General features: G+C 36.8%; 1 protein-coding gene across 8 annotated transcripts in view; it reads right to left on the bottom strand.

Moving 5' to 3' along the window:
* The window catches only part of LOC145980004 (far upstream element-binding protein 1-like), a 70,982-nt gene extending 52,047 nt beyond the window's left edge, over nt 1-18,935 (bottom strand). For 6 of the 8 annotated variants that reach the window (XR_014440822.1, XM_083112950.1, XM_083112952.1 and 3 more), the window contains exons 1-2: nt 18,810-18,935; nt 12,995-13,085 (exon numbers count right to left, since the gene is read on the bottom strand). Coding sequence is in view for 7 of the 8 variants with exons in the window: in XM_083112950.1 (XP_082969076.1) it covers nt 12,995-13,085; nt 18,810-18,893 (175 nt within the window). In the remaining variant the exon portion in view is untranslated. The remainder of the gene's footprint in view (nt 1-12,994; nt 13,086-18,809) is intronic. The other 2 variants (XM_083112951.1, XM_083112956.1) reach the window with 1 other exon arrangement.
* Between the last annotated feature and the right edge of the window lie 295 nt (nt 18,936-19,230).

The raw sequence follows: 19,230 nt of genomic DNA, 5'->3' as shown, positions 1-19,230 counted from the left end.
TAGTAAGGGTGGAAGTACTTTCTGTTCGCCATTTATATATGAAATATGGTTGTCATTTAATTTTTTCGGTTCCACATTCAAACAATTTTTTTATAGTTCTTTCCAATATTAATTGCTACCCTTTCTCTTTTGATAAACCTGAATTTTGTTTGTTTCCTTAATCTTGTGCTGATGTACCTCCTCCTCACATGCATTTAACCTTTAGCCACCGAACCTCTTAGCACCTACTCGCAGTCAGATGAAATTTTGTCTTGCTTTCTTTCTTAAAGACGGGGCTTTTAGCAGAGGTAAAAATTAATGCCTCACAATAATTAGTGTCAAATGTAGAAAAAGAAAATTGAATAGGCCCATGTCCCCTCAATAGAGCGAAGTGAATGAAAAAATGTATGTAGTAATGGTTAGGGGCATGCATATTTCGTTTTTGACGAAAAAACGAAATTTGAAAAAACACATTGTAGTGTTAATTTTTCATGTTTTTGAAAGGTGTGAGGTGCATTTTGTGACCATATTTTGTCACGAAATAATGCGAAATGAACTGCAAAAAGCGAAATTAACTCTTAAACACGAAATTCAGGGTTTATTCACAGACGCGACACCTTCCGAGGTCTGAATTATCCTGAGAGTTATGCAATTCCCGGAAAATTGATTAATTCTGCTGTTAATATTGGAGAAGCAAAAATGGACTCCTTTACACAGAAATAAACTTAATACTCTGATGATTACATAAATGTGCTATTAGAAGTGAAATGTTAATTCTGTGGAATAAGTGTAGTTTTTAAATCAAATTTAGGATGATTTTCACAATTTTAAAACCAATATGTCTTTTTATATACCACTTTTCATCCATTTTTTCACCGCTATAACACCAATATTTTATTTTATTTACCGCTTTTGAACCCGAAATTGACCCAGTTTTTGTACCGAAATTTTGCCTTTTTATTTACCAAAAATATGTGCCTCTAGTAATGGTACATTCGTATATCCATGCAAAGTTTCATTGAAATCAGACTGATATTTGAGTAAAAAAAACAACTCAAAGTGGCAGTGTTGCCAGTTTCGGGACAATGTCCGGAATTTCGCCTCTAGTGTCAGCCCTATGGATGCCGGATGGATAAAATTTGGTAGGAAGCACACAAAAGATCACTATGAGGACAGGGTTGCTACGATTTTTTGTATCGAATTCCTACATTTTCAGCTTTTCTAGGCCAAAAACGAAATTTTTCCAGACATGTTTATCATCATGATTTTTGATTTTGAACCTTGTATTTTTCAATATATAATTGGTTAATTATGAATATTCACTTTCACACCTTTTTTGTTACAAAATTTCATTCTACACAAAAGAACGTGAAAATTCGAATAGTAAAATGTAAAATTAAAATCTGCATCAAATGTATTGGGTGCAAATCATGTGCATCTAGCCTTCAGGGTAAGGTAACAGAGATAAATTATTTGACCATAAGGTCACAGCATGTTGAGAAACTTTTGTTGAATATAGGAAATGCCAACAAGACTAAGATCTATAAAGTAATAGACGATAACTTCATCTTCACCAGAGTTTCCGATAATTATGATCAATTGTCAAGGTACTTTAGTTACCAATCCGATAGCTGGACTGCAAGTTTTACTTTCATATTCTTTCTAATAACTAGTATTATAAAAGTGAAAATTTATTACAGATATTCGAAGAAACCATACTTTTGCACAAGATTGAGAATCTAAAGAAAGAAAGAAGTTTCTAAACTGAATCTTTTTTTGGGAGTGGAATCGCAAGAACCAAATCCACAAGTGGAAGTGAACTGTTTATTCATTTTGCAACTTTTACTCTCGCAGAGACTCCAAAATACATGTAAAATTCCAGATAATCTGCAAAATCCCTTGACATTTCCCAGATGCGTAGCAACCCTTGTAAAGCTCATGCTCAAACTTTAAACCAAAAAAATGGAAACTTTTCAACTTTGGCCCTTTGCCCACGCTTCCCCCTGCACTGTCCATTGTTGTTAAAATGTTGCTTTTTACTCATTCTTACATTTAGATTTGTTCAAAAAGATGCAGTGATTCAGCAGCTATAGCCTCCAATTTATCCCATAGTAACTAAAGGGCTTTTTCAAACCGTGCTTGTTAATAGTAACAATGAATATATTGTTTTGTAATTTCCATATAATATCCTTAGATGCAAAGTATTGAACAAAAAAGATAGAACTGAAATATAGTGTAAATTTGCAAGAAATGGCACGTTAACCACTACACGTGGCAAATTTTAACAAGCAAGCCTTAGCTCTCGCGTTCCCCGGGAATCCTTAATTGTTGGACAGTGTTGAAAATGTTGCTTTTTACTCATTCTTGCTTGTAGAATTTAAACTTAAAAAAGATGCAGTATCCATCATGGAGTATTGGACTTTTAACCACTGTTAATTTTTACAAAAAAAATAAATTTGTTACCTACGTTTCGGAGGCCGAATCTGCCTCCGTCTTCAGGGTAGCGTGTAGTCTGATATGTCACATAAATGGTTGCCTAGGAGGATTGTTCAAGGTGACCTAGGCTCCACCGCATCTGCAGTCACAAGGACCTCTATATACGAAAAAGTGCCAGGTAGATTATGAGTGGACCAGGCTCCACTTTGTCGAATGACCACGTCGAGGTCACGACCGACCACGTGAAGGTCACGACCAAGGCTTCGTGTGGCACCGTTAGGTTTCCACCTTGATCTCCGGGGCGATCCAGTCCCCGGAGATCAAAGTGGAAACCTAACGGTGCCACACAAAGCCTTGGTCGTGACCTCGACGTGGTCATTTTGACAAAGTGGAGCCTGGTCCACTCATAATCTACCTGGCACTTTTTTCGTATATAGAGGTCCTTGTGACAGCAGACGCGGTGGAGCCTAGGTCACCTTGAACAATCCTCCTAGGCAACCATTTATGTGACATAACAGACTACACGCTACCCTGAAGACTGAGGCAGATTCGGCCTCCGAATCGTAGGTAACAAATTTATTTTTTTGTAAAAATTAACAGTGGTTAAAAGTCCAATACTCCATGATGAATAAATCACCACTGATTAGCTACAAAGAAGAAGATGCAGTAGTTTTGAAGTTAGAGCCATTCTTATAAATCTATCACATAATAATACGGCTGCAACGAAGGCAAACAAAAAGACTTCTTCAAGCTTCACTTGCGAATAGTATAATAACAGTGACGATGGATATATTGATTTGTAATTCAAATGTCATACCTTCATATGTATACTATAGATAAAAAAAGACAACTGAAATATTGTGCGTAATATTTGAATTGCGATCGAAATATCGACCATCCGGCATTTAGGATTCACATGTGGCGATCCAAATTTCATGAGTCAGGCGGCTAAGGGTAAATATCTGACTGGTTATATTTCCCGGTTTGGTAGCCAAATTTAGGTTAGGTTATTTGGGTAAATGGTGTAATTGATTACTACTAGTTAGTTTAGAACAGTAATGGATAACCAATCCAAATCTTACTTTTTTAGATTTTAAACAACTATTCTTGCCTTAACTTCTGAAGAAGGCACATGATTTATATGCCTAAACTGGATTTTAGCTACTTCCTTTCTGATATGCCAAATGGGTTAAGTCACTCCTTCGAAACAAGCCAATACATTTTTCTATTTTACTGGAAGCAATCATATCTTAGGTCAGCAGTACCAGACAATGCACGGTTTTTAAGAGGACTTTCAACATAGAGCAGTGGTATTCATACTGTGCGATGCACCTCTCTGGGGAGGCACCGAAGTTTCACAGTGGATGCGCGAGAACTTCAGAAAACGTATTTTTTTTTGTGAAAGTTAAAAAAGTGTTTATGAAAAAAATAATGCTTTTCTTCTGAATTATTGCTACTAATTATTGCTACCGACGTTGGTGGTCCATTGGCAATGTCATCTGTCAAGTTTTTGAACTGAGACAGGAACTGCACTTGTCATTGCAGAAGAAAACCATGCAAATGCTGAAAAATTCAATGATAGTGTGTTTGCACAGAAATTGGCATGCCTTTCTGATATTTACCACAACTAAATGTTCTAACTACAAGTTATACAGGAATCCTGCAACTACCAGACAAGGTGTTAGCCTTCAAAATTATGCTTTGTAAAAGAAAGATTATATATGAAAGCACTGGTGATTACTTTAGTACACTGAGCTTGTTAGAAGAAACACTACTCGAGTTAAATTAACAAATCCAAACATTGCTGTATATCTACATCTTTATCTCGTGAATATCACATTGCTGAATGAAAAGACACCAGCTTATAAACATTAAAAAATTGTACTTTCAGTATTTCCAGCTGGTGAGGTGTAGGTTCCAGTGATTACTTTGGAAGCACACGCACACACTTGACATTCCTCAATGGATGAACTCTTGCGGCCAACCAGACAAGGGTTCACACAAACAGTGTCGTGTCAACAGCTAATCAAGAAGTAATGCTCTGCTGTTGCCACTAGCACCTGGAAATGTGGCATATCTCTATTTAGACATCGCTACCTGGTAGGAAGGTGGTTTTCTTGATTTTCACAACAATAGTTTCCCGTTCTTGCATGATCTTCACCTAATTAGCACCCACAGGCAAATAGTTTACTTTAGAGAACAAAAGAAGGGCAAGAGGCGAACTTGAAACAGGCGATTGCAATAAAATTACAATATACAATCATATACATATTAAGTTGAAATATGCATTTACGTGCACCAAATCAAGTGAAATGATTTAATCTGTTTAAAACGTAGTGAACTCTCCCCAGCGAAAAAGCAAGTAAACACCTGCCTTAGTCATAAGAAGGAAAAAACAGGCCTCGTGAACCTGGTGAAATCAGGTGTCAATTTCAGTTTTGTTTATGGGAAGTTTCCACATGTCATCCAGCAGAAGACCAGTCCTTCTGGGAGAAAGGAACGCCATTCTAGATGTTCTTGCTCATTTTATTCACATTTTAAAAAGCAGCGAAAGTACAATCATCTTATGCACATTGCTTTGGTTCAAATTACACTATTTTTCAACTACTGCAAATACATTGTCTGCAAGTAACAATTTATAGAACAAACCTCACAATCTTCAAGAAGGAACAAAAGAAACAGCCAACTGCTGTAATTCATCATATGGATTAAACTTGTGAGATTTTCAGAATGGACCTGAAAATGTTTCCTCAAAAAAATATTCAGATACTGCAATCTAATATTCTACTTAACTATATGTATTTTGCAACTATCTGCTATTTAACCTTTTGAGTCCCAATGCCATTTTCACAAGCAAGCCTCTCTGTTCAGAGCAGATTTTGAGCAAAATGCAGAGTTTCAATTAAATGAGTGTAGATCAGAGACTAATTGCCCTAGAGATATGAAAGATATATCGTTGTACGCAGAATGAATCACAGATTCAGACGATATATAATTTATGCACATTCGGCGTACATATGGAGAGGGAAAGGGGGAAATCCCCTCAAAAATACTTTTCTTAAAAAAAATAGTTTCCCCCGCCCCGACGAAAAAAATGTCAAAATGCAAAATTTATGCAAATTTGGCGTATATATGGAGGGGGAAGGGAGAAAAAAAATATTTTAAAAATTGTAACTTCACTCAAAAAATGTCCTCACACTTGGGCTCAAAACTACGCTGAACATTCACGGACGAAAAGCTAGAACGCAGATTCTTGCAGCTGCTTCAAATTCTATTTTTAGACAATGCAGGGTAACCCCTGTTGCAACTTGTGGACAGTTGTGCTAAAAAAACAAAGCTTTCCTTCAGCGTGCTTCGAAATTGCATATTCACAATGCAGATTCAACAACCAGTCTTCCCCCCTCCAACCCCCCCCCCCTGCTTGCACCCTCACTGAAAACTTTCATTTTGAAATCTGATACTGATAAAGAAGCTTCCTTGGAATGCAGTTAAGAGGAGGGAGTGAAAAGCATTGCTTTAGAACAACAAAGCTGGTCTTACTTTGTCGGCAAAAATTTGACCTTGAAAAGAGATGCAAAAGAGTATATACCTTTTCCCCTTCATTTTCATGACGACAAAAAAATGCAAAAAAACATTTCTGTTAAATACATGTGTTAGGAACAATATAAAAAAAATTGAAATTCTAGCAAAAAATAGAAAAGTTATAACGTAAAAACTACGACCTTGACACAGTATCTCGATCGATATACTTGGGACCCTGGGATATTTATGGAAATCTCAAAATCAGCAGAAATGCATAGTAAAGCACAAGTTACGATTGTTTAACTTTTTTTACATGGTACAATTTTCATTTGTACCAGTTTACACATACTTTAGTCTGATTAGTTAGGCGTTTTCTGAAAAATGATCCTTCCCTTTGATATACTTGTCGATTCTTGTTTCGGAAAGTTAATTCATTCACTATAGTTTTGTTGCTGCCTTCTACTTTCATATGATGCAGAGATATTATGTCCATAAATAAATCCTTGTTAGTTTAGCACAGCAATTCTCAGTGTGCTCTGCAACACTTACCCTTGTCACACCTTCATACTTGCAAAGTCCCCCGAGAGTTAGCAGGTAAAAGAAAGCACAACCTATATTATTGCTGCCGAAGTGGCCATTTACGACCTATCACTCCCTGTCGTAACAATGTTTTCCTTGGAATATCACACTCAATTTTTTGTGCACGTTCAGATTACACTTTATACTGTAAATATTATGGTTTTATTGTCTCCCACCAGATATACTGGAAATTTAATTTTAATATATATATATATTAGTAATCAATTTGGACAGTTTTATTTCCCTACCTATCCCAATTTTACATTTACTCAAATTATTGAATCAATAAGCATTACATACCTATTAATGTACACATTACTATCCTTCATCTGTGTTGACGTTTGCAACAAATAGTTAAAGAAAATAAATCAAACAAAGGATTTGTGCCGTTTTTTGAAAAGTAGAACTACTGTGTAGTATCTGACAATTTTAGAATCATAGCTTGCTCAGTAGTTTTCCATGGGAGAAACAGTGCACCAAATTCTTAACCACAACAGCTTTAAAATTGGACCTCGCAATATTGGACCAACATGAAGTTTCACCACAACCCTGCTGCAAACTGGAGGATAAAAAAAACCTTTGAAACATCCTGGATTGTACATGATATGCTGCTCTCAATTTGACTTCATTCAGCTCTTCGTATTCACAGTATTTTAGTTTATCGTGAAAGTACGAAATTACACAATTCTTTGTTGTTTTTTTTTAACTAGAAAGGAACTTAAACACACTTCAAGAATGCAAACCACCTTTTAGGAGCATGACATGTTAATGAATTAACACAAGTCATTCCAATCCACAGATTTTAATTTAATACTTCTACTTTAAACTTTTCCACCTTAATTTGATATGTATGAAGGAACGAAGTAAAAAAAATTGTATTTAATTTGGATCACCTTCAAACCAATTTCGAATTCAATATTGTGAACCGCAGGCTTGATCCAAATGTAACAAGCATCATTGCCAAAAAAAATACAACTCAAGCTCTCATTTCCAACAGATGTGTTCAACTACTCATTCCAAATTAGATTTATTTACAGCTCCAGAAATAACTGAATTGCTGCTGTTATAACAGTAATACTTCAGTTCAACATTCCAGCACAATAGATATGGAATATGAATGCTAAAACCATCAGACTTATGACTTTTCCTGGTCTCAATAGGGGCATTCCAGTCACATTTCACATCCAAAAATGTACCTCCTAGACTTGACATTGATTAAAATATTCATAAACAACTGATTTCATAGATTAATGAAGTACTTTGTGGTATCTGCTAACATATGAAAAAACACTTTAGTATAACGACATGGCCTCAACACATGAAAAGCATTAATGAAACTAGCAACATGTGACTTCATCTACTTGTGAAGCATATGCTACAAATGCTATTAACTTTTGTCAGTGAAATATGAAAATTATGTGCATTGACAAACATTTAAACTCTTATGCAATCAAAAACACTAAAATTTTCAGATTAATTCATTTTGTTCATTACATGGAGGACACGTTTTGAGGAATGCCCCAATAGAGTGAAGATTTTAAGTTGTTTTTTTTCAAGAGTGCAATCACAGGAAAATAAATTTGGCTAAACAGGAAAACACCAAAATCTGGATCTCGCTGGGAAGTATTAGTACAGCTCTATGCATTACTCCAGGCTACGACCACAGTTAAACATGCACGAAGCTGATTTTGTCAAGTGCAAATAAAGAACACGATGAAAGCTTCTCAGAAACAATTTCAACAAGACAGAAAAATTGAAAGCTACAAAGTGGAATTGGATCATCACACATATTTCCCTGTATGTAATATATATCAGGGTGGCTACAAAAAAACAGAAATCAAATTCTCAGGTTTTCCAGGACAAAATTTACATTTTTCCCTGACAATTATAAACTGAGTAAAATAAATTACTACTGCTATTCTTGTTTTATTTATGCCTAATTGGTAGGATCTTCATTTCTTGTTATTCTTTTTCTAATTGGTACCATTCTTCTCCCCCCCACCAAATCACATTTTTATTTTAGTGCATTTCTGGGGAATATACCTAATTTATACTTTTATGCTGTTCTTAAAGTAGTGTTTCAAATTTTAGGTCCCATGGGCTATGGCTCTTTGTGCGAGTTTTGATACCTTGAAGTTATTTTGGGAAAGTTATTTCCCATAGCGCTTTTTAATTTTAAGAAGGGAATTTTTCCCGATACATACTGACAGTTGCATACTGGCCATACTTTGCAGCGCACCCACAAATTCTAAATCAATCTTACATGACAGATACAGATATATTACAGCACCAAAAATTGGATATCTTTTTTCTTTACTTTTCAGTGTTATATTTTTCAAACTCTTGTTTTTATTATAGAACATTTTCCTGCCAAATATTGTAGGTCACATTGTCTACGTATTTTTGTGACAGTATGATATGTTCGAACAGATTTTTAAGGAAGTAATTTTCCATTATTTCCCGCTCTACAAATGCCGATCTTACGACTCCCCTGTGGTAGTACGTGAGCACTCAATCCCTGCCAAAATCACACCACTTAGCTCGGTAATTCAAAATACTTCTCACTCCACAAATACTGATGATGCAGCTCTCGTGCGACTAGATATGCACTCTATTTTCCTGTCAGAACCCTGCCACTTTGCTCTGTGGTGCACATTGTTCTGATAGAAATTAAAAAATCGTGGGAAATATCTAATTTAATGTGTATATTGGAATTTTTCCATGTATAACAAGCATTATACTTTTCTATTGAATAAAAATGTTGGAAAACTTGCATGTTCTATACACACAAATATGGCACATTTTGTTTCTATAAGCCTAAAAAAATACAATAATGTTACATTTCAAGGTATTTTTTCGTTGATTAAGTAGTTTTTAAATTTGCCAAAAAAGTGCCAACAATTTATTTATTTACTCAGTTTCAGATACAGTCTATTTGGCAATTTTACACTGAAACAACATAAAGTAGTAACAAAAAAATAAAAGATAAAAACAATAACAAGATGGGATAGATTTACAAGTTGTTGGTCCGTAATATACAAAAATTACATTCTGGAAGGAAAATATCTACATTCAGGGGAAGTTTGTTGTAGATTTCTGGGAGACTGTAAAACAAGGAGCGTTGTAGAAGGGCTAGCCAAGTGGTCGGGTTATGGAAGATTTGCAGGTTACACGTTTGCTTTTGGGGTACCCTAAGTGTGAATTCACTGATTAGGAGATCTGTTCTGATTTTGCCATTTATTATCTTGTATAAAAATTTCATGTCAGCTAGATCACGACGAAAGGATGAGTGAATATTCAGAGCAGCCATAGTGTCTGATTTGGATACATGTCGAAAGGAAGGTATTCTATGGCGAACAATTGCAAGAAACTGAGAACAGAATCTATTCTGGTGAGATTGGTTTTCGAGGCCATTGCCCAAATTGGAGAACAGTATTCAAGGATGGGCGAGATGAAAGATTTAAAGAATAAAGCAAGACATGATGGGTTTTGAATATCGCTAAATCTGTATAGAAGACCGAGAAGGTGCATGGCTTTTTTAGTGGTAGCTATAATATGATTATTAAAAGTGAGTTTCTCATCCCTGATAATACCTAGGTCCTTTTGGGTGGAAACGTTTTGGATTGGATTGTTTTCAATAGAATAAGTAGACAGCACTTTGTTCTTTTTTAGGGAATAAGTAAGGAAAGAGCATTTCTGAGGGTTTAGTTCTAAATTCCACTGATGACACCACTTAAGTTCTGTGAGAGCATTTTGAAGAATCATCATGTCATGATGCGATGAGATCTCCTTAAAGAGTTTGCAGTCATCCGCAAACAAAAGTATATTGATAGGGAGGGAGGACAGTTTTTCAGGGAGGTCATCCATGTACAGAAGGAATAGGAGCGGCCCTAAGACACTCCTCTGGGGAACTCCAGACAAAATGGGAAGAAAGTTAGAAGAGGTACCTGAAATAACAACACGTTGTTCCCGCTCATGGAGGTAGTCCTGGAGTAAAGAGAGAAATTTGCCATGGATGTTAAATCTGGATGATAATTTATGATTAATTTTGTCAAAGGCTGTCGAAATGTCCAATTATATAGTGTCAAGTTGGTAGTTATCAATAGCTCTGGCAGCATGCGAAAGTAAGACGGAAATATTTGTTAGGCAAGAGCTGCCTGGAAGAAAACCATGTTGTGCTGTGTTCATATATGGTGACGTAAACTGAAGTAACCTGTTTTTGATGATTTTTTCACAAATAATTGATAGTGACGATAGAAGTGAGATTGGTCTATAGGATTTTACACACTTTTTATCTCCAGTTTTGTGAATGGGCACAGTGTTGGCCGTTTGAAGTTTTTCGGAAACACACCTTTAGAGAAACATTTGTTGAGTAAGGCAGAGGAAGAGCCAAGGAGTAGGCAGTTTTACGTAGAAATATTGTGGGGATTTCATCTGGACCTAGGGACCGGTGGAGGGGCAATGAAGCCCGAAGGTATTTTACTTCTTCGGGGGATGTTTTGATTGAAGATAGTGTGTGAGGACAGACAGCATTTAAGTGGGACAGACATTTTATGCCATATCTGCAATATTTCACCATTTTCAATGGATGAAAAATGTGCCCAAACAGGGGACATTCATAAACACTACCTCAGCAATTAACATTTTGCACTGTTATCACGTTTGCAAAAAATCAAGATCTCTGCTAATTGGAACCTTTGTAAGGATTGGTACATTAAATAAGGTTGAGCCAGAAGAGCAATAAAATTCCAGCACCATATTTGCAGTGGTGCAGCAGACTAAGGCCCCAATTATGAATGCAATTTTTGTTGCATGTTCCATCTGTCAAACATCGTAAACGACAACAACTGTCATACTGGAACATCCAAGAAACAACGGATTCAGAAGAGCGCAATGCAAGCAATTTTTGCCCGAAGTCGCAGAATGACAAATATCGAATTGCCACATTCGACAAAAATGGCATGCGTAAAGAGCCAAAAGTTCGTTCAATGGAATGTGGTAGCACAGCAGACAAAATCTGATGTACAAGGTCAGATGTTGCACTCCAAAGACAATCAAATTCCATAAGAGTGCCATACATGCGATTTTTGTTGTATGTTGTAGTGAGACATTTCGTCGAAGTTCGACGTTAGTCGGACAGCGATATCAGACAAAAATAGTATGCATCAATTGAGCCTAAAATGTTCATCTGACAAACAATGTACCATGACATTCGACAAAACAACAGGGTTGCACAGTGCCCTTGTGTGTTTCCATGTTCCTTTAGAATATCAGACAAAATACCGTACTACGACATCCAACAACTATCAGACGGTGTCTCAGTGGTATGCTCCCCATTCCTTTGTTGACAGTCCTGTCCCCTTACTATTCCCACGCAGACAATAAAAAATGATAATTCAATGCATTCTATACGTAATAGTGTCTTATAATTTTTTCTGCCCCTCCGGGAATATCTCTTTCTCCCTCCCCAACTTCCATCACTAGTTTCTGACACCGTAATTGTGTTGTGCATAAAAGAGACCTAAAAGTTAATGCTCAGACTTAGCAACAAGATTTTCTGTTCCACGTAATGCTTCGTAACAACATCTTTCAAACCAAACACCTGGCACATTCATTCCATCGCATACAAAAAAAGTCAATCAAGACAAAATTCCCTGCCCTATTTTGACCTCTTCAATTCCCTGATTTTCCAGGTCTGTCGCCAGCCTGTGTGTACATATATTATTATTATTACTACTATTGTCTATGTTTATTGTACTTTTCTCATATACCTGCTAAGCACAGCAGCAGCATAAAATGCAAACTTCCAATGCTATACATGGAAAATTTGACATTTGCATGCAGTTATATGCAAGGATAAGATTATCATATTCCACGCCTCGTCCTTGCCTATACATCCTCAAAATGGACAATTAAGGGAGCTTTCAGATCAAAGTACAGGTGACAACAAACCCTCAGAAATAAATGCAACCTTTTGTACTAGTGTGACAAGCTTCAATTGCCTGCTGTATGGTACAGTCATGGACATGACTGGCTTGTAATAACCGCACTGACTTTCACTGAAATCATTACAACCCAGAAGTGTCTGTGGCTGTACATTCTCAACAACATCCATAATGTTGGTTTGCGCAACCGCGGGGAATGAATTCTGTGGTTGCATTGCTTTTCTCCAGTCACTTTGGTCTGAAAGCTTCCTCATTCAATAGATTGTGCACTTGAATATGAAAGACCTACTCCTGGCCCTGGACATGACGTAAAACAAACCCCTCAAATTGTTAAGAACAAAACAATCTGAGAAAAATAAAGCTCATACCTCATCAAATAATTTACTTTGATACAAATCTCAAGGATGCGGAACCAATTTTTAAAGGCATACTGTTCAAGAATGTTAGAACTTCCTACCAAAATTCATCACATCCTCACCAGGTTCCCAAGGAAACTGCCAAATAACATGGAGACTTGGCCGATATCAAATTACCTGTCCAGTCCATACCTGACCCGTCTTCCAGAGGACGTTTTTGACCAGCACTATCCCCACTAGCACCACCGGGTTTGATCTTAGCAGCAAGCTACAAAAAAGAAAAGCTTCATATCATGAAATGGATCAATCATGTGTAAACAAAAAAAAATCACCACTAGAATTTGGCAGTTCAAGTATTGGACTAAACTGCAAAGAAATATTTATTTTTGAGTCTACTGGTAAATATTTATTTTTGAGTCTACTGGTAAAGTTTTATTACCAGTTTGATACAGGCAAAACACATCCATTTAGTCATTTTTTACATTCGCACTTAGCTATTATGCATTGCGAAACATCGTTGCTTTTTCGCTTCAGTTACACACAATATGATGGGAAAAATCTTGACTAGTGTTGTTTATCATCTGTGGGTATGCAGTGTTTCAAACCACCTTAACTGAAAAATTCCTACTTTCATGTTACAGATTTTGTATTTTTTCCGGGTTCCAAAACCCCACGAACCATGCACGCATAGCCCCACAAACCTTACTTTAAGTTGTCATGTTCTGGAAAAACAATTGCGTCGTTGGAAACACTTTACCGGGGGTTACATCATCGAACACACGGAACATTTGGTTTACGTAGTCGAAGATAATGGAGGCATTGCAGACATATTAATGTAAAAAAATACACGTTCAATCGGCCGAATAAATTGAGGTGAAAAAACACTTCCACAACCTTTCAAAAGTCTACAGAAACTCAGTTCCGTAAGTACTTTCGGTAAATGCCTGTTATATCACACACATTTCTTCATTTTTACAGAAGAAACAACTTATGGAAACGAGTTTCTGTAGCATTTTGAAAGTTCGTGGAGGTATTTTCTCACCATAGAATGCAGCACAACAAGAAATAAGCACTTTTGATATAATAAACTCGCATTTTGTGCAAATCGACAACATTATGGCGTTGTTTCCATTATATACCTGTAGATGGCAGGAGCATTGAAAGTCACGCTGTCTCGCCAGCGTTTCCAAATGTGCCTTTTCTTTTTAAGAGAATTTTTTAACTATGCTTACCTAACCCAACCTTGCCAGAAATGGTCCGTGGGGCTATCGTGAATGGTTTTTGGGGCTATCAGTCAATGGTTTGTGATGACAATGAACACAAAAGTAGGTAATTTTCGGTTAAGAAGGGGGAAACACTGCATGCCCACTCCAAATCTACAAAACACAAGCACGATGCACGATGATCCACAGCTGTGCTTGCCATATTGTATGTTCTGCAACAGAAGAAAGGAACCAAAAGAATTATTCGTAATGTGAAAAATCGAAGTTATTTTCGTGAAAAAAGCATAATGGCACCTTCAAGTATGTTCCGCAATACACAATTGGTAAGTATGAACCATCCGAAACACAATATATCAGATTTTAATGTGCCTCCAATATAACAGACTGTACTAATTTACTTTAGTTCAAACAGATTTCTTCATTTTTACAGAAGAAACTACTTACGTAATAAGTTCCTGTAACATTGTCCAACATCGGGTAGGTGTTTTGTGTGATGTGGGAATGTATCATAGGGGGAAACCTGGGTACTTGTTTACTATCCTTCGGACAGATTTCGTACATAGCCCCACGAACCATTTCCGGTAAGGTTAGGTTAGGTAGGGTCACGTATAGGTTACAATAGTTAAAAATTGGTTTCGAAAAAATATTCGTAGCCCCACACACCATTCTCGCATAGCCCCACAGGTGTCCGAAGGATAGTAAACATTTACCGAAACCTGTTCTTCGTTGAAAATTCATGCTCCGACGGAGAATAGCCTTTGGCGAATACACCTTTGAAAATCATCACGCGTCGTGATTGTGTTTTGTTCAGGTTCATTGGGAATCCAGTGTTTCCAACGTAAGTTAGAAACATGACGTGTCATAGATGCGTGGTGAAATTTATACTGGGTGTGGAAGATCCAGTGGATTTTTTAATTTAACTGAACATGGGATCGTGAAGAAAGGAATGTCGAAAATGTGACAGTGAATGTAAGCTACTCGTTAGAAGAAATGGGCTTTGGGTACATGCCTAATATGACATGTCGTGGATGCATGGTGAAATTCAGGTAAGTTTTCCGAATCCTGGAAACTGATTTCTTCAAATTTAAAAGTTTGGGGCTCATTTGGGGGAGGTGACTCCGGCCAATTTCTTGGTCAGCTTACTTAGTTTTTCATATCATGGAAACAAGGCTTAATGGAGTTACAATTTACTTCATAAAAAAATGCGAAAAAGTTTTTTTCTAAAAAAAATTACATCAGATGAGCTTTGTTCACTGGTATTTCTCGGGTTCCGAAGGTTGAAACACTGCATAACAAATGAAAATCGGAAGGTATATGCGGCATATTGTGTTTGAGGCAAGCGAAAAGGCTATGGGAAAGAAGTACTCGTAATGTGAAAAATTGCAATTACTTTGATAAAAAAAAACCTCAATACATGTTAAGGACTGTTCCGCGAAGAAGACATGTAAGTATGAATGTCAAAAATTGACGAAACAACGAAATTATAGGTGTTTGAACTATAGTATATTTTTACCAAACATTTGTGCATAAAATGGTACCCATGACTCCAATACGCAGTTAGGCTTTGGAGTGATTACTTTCTCTATTGATCTGTTTTGTGATTCCAATAGAGGAGATTGAAGTTGCAAAACAGTGATCAGGTAAGCAATGACTAAATACTTTTGATGAAAATACCTAGACTTCGTAAGATGTACGTTGATCTACCATGCAAAAACATTTCTTGCAATAAAGAATAACAAAACATTTCGGTAAATCTCTCGTATCGGACAAACGGATTTCTTCAAATTTACAGGAGAAATTACTTACCGAATGCAGTTTCTTTATACTTGTGAAAGTTCGGGGAAGTGTTTTCTTGCAACGTTGATTGAATTTTGCCAGTAAATCATCTGTTTTTCGATATAAATGTGACCGATGCACGAAAGCTCTTGCATCCATTTACTTCCAGGTGGATGTAGCCTGTGTGTGATGACGTAATTCCGTCAGTGTTTCCAAACACGTGTTTTTCTAACTGAAGAAGGCACGTTTCCGCAAATGGTTTGTGGGGCTATGCGAGAATGGTGTGTGGGGCTATGAATATTTTCTTCTAAACCAATTTTTAACTATTGTAGTCTAAACGTGACCCTACCTAAGCTAACCTTACCGGAAATGGTTCGTGGGGCTACGTAGGTATTTTTGGGTGCAGTGGGGTGGAAACACTGCATGCTGAGTACGGTAGTGAAACTGTGACCGCCATTTTGCGTGTTAACAAAGGCAAATAGAAATGAAGAAAACTTACCCGATATGTCGCAAATATAGCTTATTTCGGCTCGGGTACCCTTTTCTACACCCTCAATTTTTCGCACATTTCAAATATTCTCGTTACAAAAATTAGTTCTTCATAATAAACGATGTTTCTAAATATCGCGGAAAGTAATTTTTTAGATCTACGTGCTACGAAACTTACGTTTTTTATGAAATTAAAATTCCTTGCGTAACGTCAAAAAGGTTTTTCACAACTTTATGATGGCGAATGATGCATTCATGTCACAGGCGCAAGTCTGAAGATTTCGGATGATCGATTTATGTCACAGGCGCACGTCTGATTTTTTTCTTTTTCTTCTTATGATTGACTTGTGCAATAGGAACATTTGCGATTGCGATATATTCTCTGTGCGATATATTGGTAGATTGGACATTTCAGACATTCGATTTCATTTATGTGACTTCAGAAATTGGAAATAATAATATTTTTTTCGCAACTGCATGCCGTAAAGGGGAGGGTTGTTTTTTCTAAATGACTTGTGGGATGGGATAATTTGCGACTTCTAGTTTTTATGATGGGAAGGGAGTGGAGGTTGGTATTCTGTGGAAAAGGCCAACAAGGACTTTCAACGTAGGTGTTACTTCATTTTTGGACTTACAAATTGAAATTCGACCCACAATTCAATACCTGGCCTTGGTAAAAAGAGGTAAGTTACCTTCTTTGGTTTAATTTTAGCCTTCATTACAGGGAGATGGTCTGCTGCCCCACGAACCATTGGCGCTAGCCCCACGAACCATTGGCGCTAGCCCCACGAACCATTGGCGCGTGGATAGGTTAGTTCAGTTAGGTTGAGATCGATAGTTAAAATTTGGTGGCGTGTTAGTATCACGATCAAGAAATTGGAAATAATTGTGAACCATTTCAAACGACAAAATTTCAACTTTAAACGGCTGTACAGTCGTAAATACTTCTTTCCGCGCTCCAATTTTTTTTATTCACAAATAGGATCAAATAATGTTCATAATGACAAAAAAAAATATTCAAAATTCGAGGGTGTAGAATAGGGTACCCGACCCCTTATTTCCGTGAAATAAGTGAAATGCCACCTTCAGCAATGTTTCTCAATGCAGAATACGTAAGTACGAATATTCAAATTGGTACTACTTTACTATACCTGAGACACCTGGGAATAATTTCTTTCGCACTTTTTTACATTCCTAACGTACTATTCTGCATTCCGGAACACTTATTTAGGTGAAATAATTGAATTTGTTAGGAAAGTAATGTATATTTTACATTTACGAGTACTTACTGTTCTTGTTTATTTCCACACACAACATGGCGATAGCTTACCGTTGATCGTTCCTTGAGCCAGAAAAACCATTGACGTTAGCCCAAAAATTCACGATAGCCCCACACAAACCATCACGGGGATGAGGTATGCCTACTAGGTTAGGTTAGGCCTGTTAGGTTTGGTTCCATTAGCACTCCTTTCGTTCAATTTAGCATATACGGACAATACGAGAGCGTATTGTGCTCTCATGCAGGAAGCAAATGGCGGCAGCAGCAATAGCGCGTCGGAAATAGATTTTCGTACAAAAACCACATGCATTCGCATTAAAATGAATCAAAATTACATTCCCGAACATCAACAACGCTACAGAAAATGATTTGCGTAAGTACTTTCTCCTGTAAATTTGAAGAAATCTGTCTCAGGTATAGTAAAGTGTTACCTTCAAATTAAATGAACTAGCAAATTTCAGCCGTTTGTCCGATACCAGAAATTTACCTTACAGAAAATAGCTGCATAAGTATAAAAAAAAAGTACGTACAAGGCAGTCCGTAAATAATTAATTCAATGTGATTATTTTTCCAACCCTTCACAAGGTTGTTTGGACCGAATGGTGCAAAAGAATTTTATTCGACAGGGAAAACACGTGGATTAAAAAATTACGTTCACTTGGTAATTTATTTCAGCTTCTTCATTCCGAGAATGCTCAAGACCAATACCGATTAAAATATCTTCATACGTCATGCGTACTTTTAGCACGTGTAACAAAATTAATATGATTATATCCAAACCAAATCAAAAAATTCAATTAGATTCCCGTCGGTTTCATGGAATACATTTAAAACATATTTATAGTTTATATTTCTTACAGTAAATACGTCTAAGAAAATGTCGCACTGCTTTATCGATGCAAACGCCAATATGGCTGCCTATGCAACTGAAATGCCATCCTGTCCGGCTGATATGATATACACTAATTATCCGACCCATAACGACACTTTTTCTTTTTAATTAAGGCTATTGCATTTCAAAGTAATAATCTACATCTTTTATGCGTACGAGGAAAGTAAACTTTGTAAAAATATCAGCATTTACAACAAAGGCTTTGGGCGAGACGCATGGCGTCTATCTTCAGCAGCACCAATATGACCTTCGACGGATTTTTTACGTACATTTATGAAATCTCGAGCTATAATTTTAAAAAATATATAGGTTATTCATTAATGTACCTCTTACCTGTCTTGCACGTTGTAGGGCAGCAGCAAAAGCCGAACTTTGACTAAAATTCTGAGGCGGAGCAACCGCTGAATAATCACTCATGGTGAACCATGAAGCACAGGAAGATAAAATGGCGCCGTTCCAGAGCGCATGTACTGGAAGAACACTTCATTAATTATCCGATAGAGGCGCTGAATGCTGATGGAAAAATTCAAGAAGCATGAAACAGAAATAATTTTCCTATGTATGCTGCAATGCATAGAGGGTGAAATATATGCTGCTTACTTACATGCTAATTACACCGTTATTGTAACTAAAGATGGACATACAATTCAGTGGTTTGGAACGTCGTTAAAAGGGGGGAGGGGTCCTAGCCCCCGGAATACCGACACGGACTCTGTCAAATTTTCTGTATTTTGCTACTATTTCGACAACAAGC

This window comes from Lepisma saccharinum, chromosome 27, assembly GCF_977018435.1.
Source record: "Lepisma saccharinum chromosome 27, izLepSacc3.1, whole genome shotgun sequence".
NCBI classification, from domain to species: Eukaryota; Metazoa; Arthropoda; class Insecta; order Zygentoma; family Lepismatidae; genus Lepisma; species Lepisma saccharinum.
Note: the sequence above shows the minus strand (reverse complement) of the source record. Positions and strands in the feature narration are given on the sequence as shown.